The 13,679-nt window shown below is 36.3% G+C and overlaps 1 protein-coding gene across 2 annotated transcripts in view; it reads left to right on the plus strand.

Annotated features, from left to right (window-relative positions):
• Positions 1-13,679, plus strand: part of ASG3 (SNF2 domain-containing protein / helicase domain-containing protein) — a 42,814-nt gene that overhangs the window by 11,767 nt on the left and 17,368 nt on the right. For both annotated transcript variants that reach the window (XM_020378065.3, XM_020378132.3), the window contains exons 6-11: positions 4,318-4,498; positions 5,326-5,461; positions 5,589-5,706; positions 6,255-6,344; positions 6,911-7,018; positions 7,103-7,306. In XM_020378065.3, the coding sequence (XP_020233654.1) occupies positions 4,318-4,498; positions 5,326-5,461; positions 5,589-5,706; positions 6,255-6,344; positions 6,911-7,018; positions 7,103-7,306 (837 nt within the window). The remainder of the gene's footprint in view (positions 1-4,317; positions 4,499-5,325; positions 5,462-5,588; positions 5,707-6,254; positions 6,345-6,910; positions 7,019-7,102; positions 7,307-13,679) is intronic.

Here is a 13,679-nt window from a genome sequence, read left to right on the forward strand (position 1 = left end):
CAATTCATGTCCCATCCCCTTACACATCATTGGGCAGCTGTCAAAAGAATTCTCAGGTATCTAAAGGGCACTACATCTTGGGGTCTCCGTCTACAACCTGCCTCTTCTTCTTCCTCCCTCTCGATCCATGCCTATTGTGATGCAGACTGGGCGTCTGATCCTGACGACAGACGTTCTACATCTGGCGCCTCCATCTTCCTTGGACCAAATCTCGTATCCTGGTGGTCCAAAAAGCAAACTGTAGTTGCCCGCTCTAGTACTGAAGCAGAATACAGAAGCCTTGCCCTTGCCACAACAGAAGTCACTTGGATACAAACTTTACTATCTGAACTTAAAGTCACTCATTCTACTCCAATTATCTTCTGTGACAACTTGAGCACTGTCGCTTTCGCTCACAACCCGGTTCTTCATGCACGCACCAAACATATGGAATTAGACCTTTTCTTTGTTCGCGAGAAAGTGGCTGCCAAGTGTCTTCAAGTTGTTCATGTTCCAGCTATTGATCAGTGTGCTGATGTGCTCACCAAAGCTCTCTCACCTACGCGGTTTTGTGAACTTCGGTCCAAGCTTCAAGTAGTTGAGTCTCCTCATCCTACTTGAGCTTGCGGGGGGCTATTGGAGTACAGTTTTACTCCTTTATTGTTACTTTCGGTTATTATAGATAATTAGGTTATCTTTCTGTTATTGTAGATAATCAGGTTATCTTTCGGTTATTATAGATAATTAGGTTATTATAGACCAATCTTAATTGGCTCTATAAAACCTGTCTTGTACTCTGTTTTTCAGCAGTTAATAAGTTACATTCTTTGCCTATTGCAAATCTTCTCTCATCTCTCTCTCTCACTCTCTTACTCCTTTTATCTCTCACATATAATTCCTTTAGGCCCTGATAGACAGGTGGATAGATTGAAAGCCTGTCTTGTGGCTAAGGGATACACGCAAGTATATGGTTTGGACTACAGTGACACTTTCTCTCCAGTTGCGAAGATGGCCTCGGTTCGTCTCTTCTTAGCCATGGCTGCTATGAGGCATTGACCTTTGTTTCAATTAGACATCAAGAATGCCTTCTTACATGGTGATCTAGAGGAAGAGATTTATATGGAGCAACCTCCCAGGTTTGTTGCTAAAGGGGGATTTGCCTGTCTACTATTAGACAGGAGCTCACTTCAACGAAGAAGTCCTTGTATGGCCTTAAACGTTCACTGACACATAAATTTGTCTATCTTGTTTATGTAGATGATATTGTGATTATTGGTGATGATCAGGAGAGCATCAAGGCTTTGAAGCAACATTTATTTAAACACTTTCAAACTAAAGATTTAGGTCCCTTGCATTATTTCCTAGGGATTGAGGTCGTTCAGTCAAAGTCCGGTATTGCGATTTCTCAGAAAAAATATGCCCTTGATATTCTAGAGAAAACCGGACTTACAGATTGTAAGCCAGTTGACACTCCCATGGATCCCAATGTGAAGCTTATGCCTAATCAAGGGGAGCCTTATCCTAACCAGGAAGATATCAGAGATTAGTAGGAAAATTGAATTATCTCACCATGACCAGACCTGATATATCCTTTCCTGTCAGTGTTGTAAGTCAGTTTCTTAACTCTCCCTGTGAGAGTCATTGGCATGCAATTATTCGGATCCTTAGATACATCAAAAGATCACAAGGAAAGGGACTTGTTTACAATAATAGAGGACATATAAACATTGTTGGATATTCAGATGCAGATTGGGCAGGTGATGCAAGTGATAGACGGTCAACATCAGGCTATTGTGTCTTCATGGGTGGTAATCTTGTCTCATGGAAGAGTAAAAAACAAAGTGTTGTTGCACGATCAAGTACAGAAGCAAAATACTGTGCTATGGCTCACACTATATTGGGAAAAACCCAAGTCCCACATCGACTAGAGATTAGGCAATTGAATAGTATATAAGTGGAAAACAACCCTCACCTTATAAGCCAGTTTTGTAGGGTTGAGTTAGGCTTAAATCCATTATTCTAAGATGGTATCAGAGCTATCCTAAATTCTTAAAAATGGGCCACTCACCATCTATCTACGTACCAAGCCCAATAGTGCTGGACGTGAGAGGGTGTATTGGGAAAAACCCAAGTCCCGCCAATCCTAGATCATTAAAAGGGTCACCCACCATTTATCCACGTACCAAGTCCAATAGTGCTGAACGTGAGGGGGTGTATTGGGAAAAACCCAAGTCCCACATCGACTAGAGATTAGGCAATTGAATAGTATATAAGTGGAAAGCAACCCTCACCTTACAAGCCGGTTTTGGAGGGTTGAGTTAGGCTTAAATCCACTATTCTAAGACACCACATGTGAGCTCCTGTGGCTAAAATTCTTAATTCAAGAGTTGTAGTTTTGCAAGGTTAGTCATATGGAACTAGTTTGTGATAACCAGTCAGCTTTATACCTCTCCTCTAATCCAGTTTTTCATGAGAGAACAAAGCATATAGAGGTTGACTGTCATTTCATCAGAGAAAAGATCCTCTCCGGTATCATCAAGACCTCCTTAGTTTGCTCCAAGGATCAACTTAAATCTTTACGAGGTCCTAGGATAACATATATATGTAACAAGCTAGATGCATATGATATATATGCTCCAGCTTGACGGGGAATGTTAAGATATTCTAAGATATAGTTTAGATATATTAGTTTATCTTTTCCTAATTTATAGTTTATCTTAATCCCTAAAGTTTAGGGATTGTTTCTGTTACTTGTCTATTTATTTGATTGTACCCATCAATTCAAGTTAATAAGAAATTATTCATATTCAAGTACAATTAACACTGGAAGGTTTGGATCTCTAAACAAACCTAAGTGCTGCACATAGAAGTGAGCACTAGAATATGGCCAAGCAGCAGCCAAACAGTGACAATATACAGATGAAATAATTTAAGCCACATAATTGAAGGCACAGTAGAAAACCTTTTGCAAAACACCAAACAAGTATGAATGGGTCTAGGGCAATCTATCTCAAGATAGGTGGAACTGTTGCTAGGAACTATGTGGGTATGGTTGGAGAGGGGACAATGAAGTTGATGGCAAAAACAGTTGCCAAAATGAGTGTTTGACATGTGATGAGAGGAGAGGCCTGATCTGGAGACAGAAAATGGCCAAAGATGAGTTGAAGATTACTAGGTTGGTCTCGGTACACAAGGGAGGCTGGCTTTCCCTAAAACCATCAGGGGGGGGCTAATCTAAATGAGACATGTCTGATGGCATGGTGGCCAGCTGAAAAGCTTGTCAGAAGAGTAGCAGTCTTCGTCTTCTGGATAAGGTTGGTTTGACATAACTAGCGGTGGGTCAACTTGTGGGGAGGTTGATGTTGTTGCTGGCTGGAAAGGTCTCTGAAAAAGTCATTTGATGGCAGAGAGGGGGCTGATGGAAAGATGACATGGTAGAGAGACAAACTAATATAAGGATTTCAGAGAAGTTAATGGCAGTGACAGGTGAAGTCCGCTGACAAAGAGAAATGAGAAACACATTGGTGAGATGGAGCATGCTAGAAGGAAAACATGACAAAAGAGATGACTAATTATAATAAAGAAAATAATCATTGAAATAAAATGGAAATTTGGATTTTAGGGAATACAATAGTGAAGTTGATAAAGACTTCTATAGAAATAAGAATGGAGTTCGTGTATCTATGTTTCTCAATGACAATTAGAAAGAAGATACAAAAGAGTAAGAGCTCCCTAGCCAAGAGGCATAAACTTGGCAATAGTGAAGTTGATAAAGACTTCTATAGAAATAAGAATGGAGTTCGTGTATCTGTGTTTCTCAATGACAATTAGAAAGAAGATACAAAAGAGTAAGAGCTCCCTAGCCAGAGGCATAAACTTGACCCCCTATTCTCTCTATTCTCCCTACCCAGATACAAAAGAGCAAGAGCTCCTCTAGGCTCCAACAACTAACAAATGCCCCTATTCTCTCTCCTTACCACACATATTAGACCTCCGTACTCTCTCCATAACTAACTCTCCCATTATTTATTAATATGCCCCACTTGCAATAAGGGGCTAAGGGTTCCAATTTCTTGGACTTTCAAGTGTAGACCTGTAATGGCTTTTCTAATGAAGCCTGCTGTTGGTCCCTAACAGAAGTAGTGACAGGACAAGACACCAAGGATAGCACCTTACTAATACTGTTAAAATGTAACAAAAGTGAAGCAAAATATAGATAAATGACAAGTATTTATATTATTTAAAAATATAATATATTTAATGGTGAAAACTTGAATAATTTAATCTCCACTCTGAGATTATTGGAACTTATTGTTAAAATTCTGAAACTTTTAACAGGTTTTATTTAATGTTCTCAAAGATCGCTATGTAATGCCAAGACGGTTGTTGATGACTGGCACGCCTATTCAAAACAACCTTTCTGAACTGTGGGCGTTGATGTATTTTTGCATGCCTTCTGTCTTTGGTACACTGGATCAGTTCCTTTCTACGTTTAAGGGCATCAGTGATCTTTCATCAGGTCATTCTTATTTAATATAGCATTGCTGGATTATGAATGACTTTGGTTCCTTTTGAAGTTTGCTGCACAATTATAGAATCTGTGTGATTTAGAGGGCCTGTTTAGATAAATTTCTCTGTAAACACTTAGAGAAAAAAAATAAGAAGAAAAAATGAAATTAGCTTCTACATAACTTAAAATTAAAGTATACGTTTGTTAAAAAGCATATTTTGGAGAAGCTAATATGAGAGAACTTTTACACATTAGCTTATGCGTAAGCAAATTTGAGTTTTTGGAGAAACTTATTTTATTTTTTTCTATTTGTTTTATAATACAATTAATGTTCAGTTAATGTTGGGTGATACAGGCTCTTATGCTGAGCACTGTTGTATTGTTATTTTCTAGTCTGTTAGTGCTTGGTTTCTGTTGGGTTCGTGTTTGGTTTTTGTTAACTGAACCCTCTGGTATCTTTTTATTTATATACGTAAGCCTTTTATCATTCTTTCAACATGAATAAGATTTATTTTCAGTCTTTGCGTTCTCTTTATTCTCTTTATGAAGTTTAACACCTAGAGGTAATTATAGAGAACTAAGAAGTTTATTCAAACAGCACCAAAGTTTAAATTGTTCCATAACTAGTGATATAAATTGTTTCAAGGCTTTCAGAAATTATAAAATTTCCTTGTTAAGTTCTTGTATTCTTTCTGGAAAAATGTTACAAGAACCTAGCAAAAGATAGAAGGTTTGTCATGAGTACCTTGTGATGATGCAAAAGTGTAATTATTAAAAGAAAATAAAGTTACTTTGTTTCACCCCTTTCTAATTATTGCAACTTAGTTTCTAAACAGTTCATGATGCTTCAAAGGTAAAGGAGAGACTTAAAATTCTGAGAAGTGTATTGGCAGCCTTTATGCTCCGACGTACCAAGTCAAAGCTTATTGAGTGTGGAAATTTAGTGCTGCCTCCTCTCACTGAGACAACTGTGTAAGCTGTATCCTATTCTACTTCGAGATTACCTGGAACATTTTTATTGCAATTTAAGCTGTAATTTTTATGACCAAGTAAGATGCGAAGTTGTTGTATTGAATATGAAAATTCTATCCAACAACAGGTTAGTACCCCTTGTCATCCTGCAGAAGAAGGTCTACATGTCAATATTGAGAAAGGAACTTCATAAGCTTCTTGCATTATCTTCTGGAACTTCAAATTATCAGTCACTACAAAACATTGTTAGTCAAGCTCTTGTTTTCTTTTTCTTTTCTTTTTTCAGTAAATTACACTTGTCTCTCTTGAAGTTCAGGAGTATTGAAATTTTTATTAAAATAACAACTAAAATAAAAATTATGAGATAAATTATATATGTGGATATATATGTCAATTTATATAATGTATATAATATATATATATATATATATATAAATTAACATAAATATATATAAGTATTGAATTTTGTAATAATATTTATATTTTATTTAATAATAGATTTTCAATATAAATAGATTCATTTGAAAAGTTGTACGTATAATTACATATTAGCATTACATTTATTAAGTTCATAATCTTCTGTTAGATGTATACTGTTGAATTTGACTGGAGCAAGGCTAATACTGCAAAACTTATGAAGTAGTTCTGTTCTATTTCTGTATTGCATATTGGATTTATATCTGTTCATATTTAATTTTGTTCTGTTTTATGTCAACTCCATATTGTGCTCATGTTATTTGTTCCTTAATCCTTTCGCACTAAAGTTGATGGCAAATGTGATTCACATTTTTAGGTGTTACAACTAAGAAAAGCATGCAGCCATCCTTACCTCTTTCCAGGTATTGAGCCTGAACCTTATGAAGAAGGTGAACATCTGGTTCAGGTAACTACCACTCTTATTTTATATTGTGATAACATGGGCCTTTAGACTTATCCTACCCTGGGTCTTTAGTCATATTGGTAGCTGTCAGATTATAAGTTTATTTCTGTTTGATCTTTTACTATAAATATTTGTTGTTAATGCTGCTTTTTTCACTTTGAAGGGGGGAAAAGCATGGTAAAAGAGAGAAAAAAGAAAATGGAATAAACAGAAAAAACATTTTCTTGAGTCAAACGTACTGGTTGAAAAGTCTTTGTCAACCATGTTCAATTATCCACCTTGCATCATTTAGACTGTTTCACATTTACATTCTTTGGTCCTCCCTCTCTTTAAAGGTCTTGTTTTTCATCAAGACATAACCTGTCAAACTCTACTGTTCTATATGTATATGATTACTGGGTCAAAGGGTAGGAATTAAAACATTGATTTTCTTTTCTTCTTAGTTGTAGCTAGTTAATTTCTGAAAGAGACAAAATAACAGTTCTGACAGCCACAGGATCCCATTTACAATATATGCTTAACTCTTGCACTATAATTCATGCTTCTCTCATTGCTTTTTGCTCTATCAGGCCAGTGGTAAATTGCTTATTCTGGACCAACTTCTTCAGAAGTTACATTATACTGGACATCGTGTTCTTCTTTTTGCTCAGATGACCCATACACTTGACATTTTGCAAGTAAGATTTTTCTACCTTTGTGTTGAGTGCCTTATATTAGTTAAGGGAATATATTAATGAAATACATTTTTATTTCTGATATAGGATTTTCTGGAGATGCGAAATTATTCATATGAGCGTCTTGATGGATCAATTAGGGCTGAGGAGCGCTTTGCTGCTATAAGAAGTTTCAGCAGCTCATCAGCTAATATGGGCCTGAATTCTGAAGATGACCAAAATGGAGCATTTGTTTTTATGATCTCTACAAGAGCAGGGGGAGTTGGTTTGAATCTTGTGGCTGCTGATACTGTGAGTCCTGTCAAGCTTTCAACCTTCTTCAAATTGGAACCTGACTGCTGATTTATTTTATTGTTTATTTATTTATTTATTTTTATAAATATTGGTATATACAAAATGATGATTCTTCTAAGGTTTCCATTTGACCAATTGACTTCTTTCTTTGGTTGCATTTTTCTTTTTCTCCTAAATGTGGCAATCCTTGGGAACCGGACTTTGGATGTCTGGATTGATGGAGATGATAATTATACTGGTTGTTAAAAAATACGAAACAAAAAGTAGGGGTGTCTAACAATATAGAAAATCAGAATGATGGAAAATATGTTGAATTAAGTATTCCACAACAGTAATCGACCATGTAGGAGGTTGGGCCTTGAAGCCGGAGAAGGTCATTGTACGCAGCAACAAAAATAGTAACATCTGCAGGTGAGGCTTCAACTACTAGTGGGGCAACTTGGGCCACATTTGCAGGCTTCGACTGGTCTCTAACCTTGGTGTGACATTCAGCCTCAACATGGCCATATTGGTTGCAAAAGTTGTGATGAAGATGGCATTGACCACTATGAGCTCCACTTCGACCTCCATGTTGAGAAGATCGGGAGACAAGGGCAGAAGAATCTCCAAAAGGGGCAGTCTTAGATAATTTCAGAGAGAAAATGTTAAAATGTAAATGGAGTTTTTCATTTCACTCAACCCATTGAAAATAGAATACAGAGGGAGCATTTATAGTAGCTACCCTTATTGGTATAGCTGTTAAAAATTGATTACAAAAATAAAACTTTGACAGCTGGCACAACAAGCCTACTAGAATATTCTGTTGTTATAATATTTCCCTTTAATAACCCCCTCAAACTCAAGGTGGAGGTTTGTCAGAAAAACTCTTCACATTGAGTTTGCCTCTAAGAAGTTCAAATCTGGCTGGAGAAAAGCTGGAATGTGATAAATCAGAAGCTGCTTGGATAAAACCTTCTCTCCAGCGAAAAGATATCAATTTCCATATGTTTAGTTTGACTGTAAAAGACAGGATTGTGAGCAATAGCTACTGCACTTTGGTTATGATAGAGTAGGACAGGTGTAGAAAAAGGAACATGAATTTCTTGTAACAAAGCTTGAACCTAGGTTAACTCAGCTAAGGTTTGAGGTATACTGCAATATTCACTGTTAGTTTGAAAGACAACTCAAGGATGCTTGAAAAGTCGAAGAGAATTACTAGAAAGATAGCTTAGCTAGATAGTTGGAATGAACATCATAGATACCTAAATATTTAAACTTGAAACTAAGTCTGACAACAACACTTGGGACAAATAGATGGGCAAGTGTGCGTCATGATTGACATAAATCACTATTGGAATGATTGTCAGTGGGAAAATAAGTCACCACTAATATGATTCATTTGTGGGAAAGGAGTTGCCACTAGAATGATCATCACTGAGAAAAAAAGTTCAGTATTAATATGATTCATTTCATAGTAGTCGATCGCGGTTGGAGCGGCCGCTATCGTGGTGCTCTGGAGCGGAGCAACCCGATGCCGCAACTGTGATGACGTCGTGTCTCGATTGTGTCGCGGCTGGAGCAGCCATGTCGATCGTGTCGCGGAGTGTGAAAATTGCATAATCGCGATGCATCTTGGACAGATCCTTCATTAAGGGTAAGTCTGTCATTTCACTAGGATTTTTTTTGCCCTAATTCTTCCTTTCTCCCTCGTATGATTTCGTGGAACCACTCTTCTCCTTCTTTTCTTAACTTTTTGCACTAACTCTCCTCCTTCTCGGACACGATTCTCTGTTGGGGACGACGCACTTTTGTCTTCTTTAGGTGTCTCTCTCGACTAGGTCATCCGACATCTCCTCCAGTCTGTCCCGTTTGTCTTCTTCTTCTTCTTCTTTTATTTTATCTATTTTTATTTTGTCTTCTTCCTTTTTCTTTTCTTATTCTATTTTTTTATTCTGCTAATCTACTTTAGTGCTTCTTATTCTCTCTTCTCCGTTTTTCTTTTGTTTCGTGGCTTCTAATTCAACTGCTTCCCTACTTCTAATTCAGTAGCTTATTTTTTTTAATTTCTGATTAATTTAGCTACTTCTCTATTTCTAATTCAGCAGCTTATTTTTTTTTAGTTTCTGATTCTGTTATCTTTTGATTGGGCTGTTTTTGTCTTTAATTCAGTGTAATCATGAACCAACCAATCGCTGCTGGAATTGAAACTAATCCCAATTCTGGTCCCACTCCCACAACAGAAATGTTTAAGCCCATTGGTGACAATATTGATGTCTTTTGGAAGTGGAACAGCTTAAAAGACAAAAATAATAAGAAGAGTATCACATGTGATTTTTGTCTAAAAACATCTACTGGAGGAATTACTAGAGCAAAAAAACATCAACTTGGAATAAAAGGCGATGTAGGTGCTTGTAGAAAAATTCCTTGGGATCTAAAATTGGAAATGAAGGCTGCCTATGAGAGTAAAAAAATTGCCATAGAAGTATATATGGAGTGTGTGGATGAAAATGAAGAGGAGGATGACATCCAAGCCATTGCTAGAATTAAGAGACCTTCATCCACATCAAGTGAAGCCACTTCTGTTACCAAGAGGAGGGGTATAAATGTCAAAGGTCCCCTTGATTTGCACTTTACTAGAAAGGTAGAAGAAAGTATCAAATTGAATAAGGGCCTGAGGCAAACAAGTTTAAATGATGCTTGTAATAAGGAAGCAAGAGCAAGGGTAATTCAATACATTGCTCGCTTTTTTTATTAGAATGGAATTGCATTCAATGTTGCTAGATCAAAGAGCTTCAAATTGATGGTTGAAGCTATTGGCACCTATGGTCCCCATTTAAAGCCACCAAGCTACCATGAATTAAGAGTGCCACTCCTTAAAAAAGAGTTGGAATACACCAAGGGCTTATTGAAGAACAATGAAGAGGAGAGAGTAAAATATGGGTGCTCAATTATGTCTGATGGTTGGACGCATAGGAAAAATAAAACTTTAATTAAAATTTTGGTAAATAGTTCAATGGGAACAATGTTTGTGAAGAGTGTGGATGCTTCTGAGTATACCAAGATCGGTGAGAAGGTATTTGAACTTTTGAATAGTTTTGTTGAGGAAATTGGAGAAAAAAATGTTGTTCAAGTAGTAACAGATAATGTAAGTAATTATGTTATGGCGAGTAAGAGTCAATTATATTCTAATTTTATACTCATAGGATTATAAGTTATAACTTCTAATTTTAATTATTTTGTTAGTGTTTTTAGGCAAAATTTTACAAACTGTGAGACTACATTTATTTTGGACTCCATGTGTTGTTCATTGCCTTGATTTGATGCTAGAAGATATTGGAAAGATCCCTAAAGTTAAAAGGGTAATAAAAAGAGACATCAAGCTCGTGAGTTACGTTTATAATCATACCTTGACCCTGAACACCATGAGGAAGTATACAAATAGGGCCGAATTAGTGAGGCATGGAGTTACAAGATTTGCTACCACCTTCCTTACTTTGCAACGATAACATAATTTAAAGGAAAATCTTAGAAGGATGTTTACTTCCGACGAGCGGTTGCAATCAAAAGGAGCCAAAGAAGCTAAGGGGAAGAAAGCAACGAATGTTGTTCTTATGCCTTCATTTTGGAGTGATGTTGTTTATGCTTTAAAGGCTATGTGACCTATTGTACGTGTGTTGAGGTTGGTAGATAATGAAAAAAAATCGGCAATGGATTACATTTATGAAGCAATGGAAAGGGCTAAAGAGACAATTCAAATTTCTTTTAATCATAATGAAGAAAAATATAAGGATATATTTACAATTGTTGATAGAAGATGGGATTGCCAACTCCATCATCTGTTGCATGCCACAGGATATTATCTAAATCTTGAGTTCTATTATAAAAGTTCAACTAGAATGGATGTTGATGATGAAGTGGTGGATGACCTTTTCAAATGTATTGATAGGCTTCGCAAAAATGATGACATTGTAGACAATGTTCACAATCAATTAGCAATATATAAAAGGGCAGGAGGAAGATTTGGCATTCCTGCAGCAGTTAGAGCAAGGGTTAAAATGGCTCCTGGTAAGTGAGATTTCTCTTAAGCCTTAACTTCACTACAAATTTTATAGTTATTTGATAATTTATTTATAAAATAATATTTGCATTTATAGTTGAGTGGTGGAAGATGTATGTAGGACATACACCACATTTGCAAATTATTGCCATTAAGGTTCTAAGCTTGACTTGTAGCTCATCTGGTTGTGAGCGTAATTACCTTTGAGCACCAAAAGCTTCAAGACTTGGTTTTTATTAAATATAATCAAGCTCTTCAAGAACGCTTTGAGTGTCAAGATGCAATTGATCCAATTGCTTTAAATGAAGTTGATGATAACAATGAATGGATGTTGGGAGAAGAGAATGATGAGGATGATTTTGAAGATGACTTGGTGTTTGATGATGATGTTTTGACTTGGATAGATGTTGCCCAAGCAAGTGGTGCTGGTGAACCTTTGAAATACACTAGGAGACAAACATAAGTGAACAAGACATCAACAATTGCATCTACATCTAGGAAAGATAAAGGAAAAAGTGATGGAAGTAGTGGAAAACGAGGATGATGATGAAGTATAGGAAGAAGAAGAATATAATTCTAATGTTAGTGGGGGTGATGAATTTGAGGGAGAGGAAGACTTTAATCTGGATAAGGAAGAAGATTAAACTATAATGTTTACTTTTTTAGTTACTTAGAGCTTTAGCACTTTGTTATGAAGACATTTTATATTATGTATTGTTTGAGTACTATGAACTTCTAATTATTAAAAATGTTCAATGCATGAATTTAGATTTTTTTTTTAGCTTTTATATATATATATATTATTAATTATTTAATATATATAAATTAATATTAAAATAGCGGTTATCCCGCTCTGTGTCATCTCGTTATCTCACTTTTAGAGTCACCCGCTCCGTTCTGCTATCTGGGATTGACTATTATGATTCATTTAAGGAAAAAAAAAAGTCATCTTTGGGGTTTTTGCCTTCAGGGTAGAAGTATGTAGCCCGTTGGTAGCCTCCCACTATGAATGTCTCACTGGTGATGTGTTTTCTAACATCGATTCCTTTCTTTAAGTAGTAATCGTCTATCATAAACTTGTGCGAACACGTAGTACAACTCTATCTACGTGCTAAATCCATGTATCACTTTTTGGGAAAAATCTCAATTCCTTAAAAACTCGAACATGGTCTCAATAGGTAGTACACATTAAGAATCATGCAAGAGATGCACAACCCAATAATGGCCATTATGATTGTCTTGGCATCTTAGATGAGTTTGTGGTTGATGATTATGATGAACAGTTTGCACGAGGTTGGATGGAGGGTTACTCTTTAGCTAAGAGAGTTGACGTCAGAAAACATAGGTGCACACTTCAAAGAGAAGGAAAATAGGTTTTCCTAGGGTATTTTGAAGGCACTCTCTAAGACTTTCTCTCTTGTAATTTTTCCTTTCCATTGTATTTGTTTGACCATTGTATTTAGGTCATTAGATTAGGAAAATACAAGGAATACTAAAGTAGGCTAATTAGGTTAAATTAGGTTTAATTTGGAAGCCATTTAAGTTACATTTGAGTCACATGTTTTGCACCTTTGGTGGCTGAACATGTGACCTCAAATTAACCCTAAATGACACTCCAAATTACACTTAGATGCACCTTAGGTACCTGAATTTTCGGAGTAGCACATGGGAGCCAAAATTTGAATTCAAATTTCAAATTTGAATTCAAATTTTGGGCGCCACATGTCACCTTTTGATTTAGGCGCCCAAAGTGTGCAAAACCATGCTTACTTAAGTGTTTCATTCACCATTTGTATTCACTTTGAATATTCAGAAATTTGAGAGCCATTGAGCCAAGTTTCTCCCTCAAAGTCACCGAAATTCCAAGAGAGAAAGTCTTAGAGAGTGCCTTCAAAATACCCTAGGAAAACCTATTTTCCTTCTCTTTGAAGTGTGCAATCCCTTGAGGCTTGAGCTTGGATGCTTCCTTCTATGGATTAGGAATCCTAATCCGCAGGTTCTACATCTTCTTGAGGTGTTCTACATTCGGTTTATCTCCATTGAAGTTGATCCGTGCCTAGGAGGAGCTTAGGAGAAGCTAGTTCTTCACTTCTTCTTACTCTTTCCATCAATCAACCTATGGGAGGCTACCTTGATGATAAGAACCTCATATATAACTCTTCTCATGTCTTTGCCCATCATGCTCTCTTTCAAGGGCATTAATGTTTGTATATGGTTGGAACTCACATTGATTGATCAAAGCAGCAACCAAAGCAAGGTCCAACCTTCTTAAAACCACACTTGGGTGCTTAATAATATTGATGTTAAAAAATATTTAAACTCAAAACTAGGTCT

Source organism: Cajanus cajan, chromosome 4 (genome assembly GCF_000230855.2).
Source record: "Cajanus cajan strain Asha chromosome 4, NIPB_CcT2T_4, whole genome shotgun sequence".
In the NCBI taxonomy this organism is placed as follows: domain Eukaryota; kingdom Viridiplantae; phylum Streptophyta; class Magnoliopsida; order Fabales; family Fabaceae; genus Cajanus; species Cajanus cajan.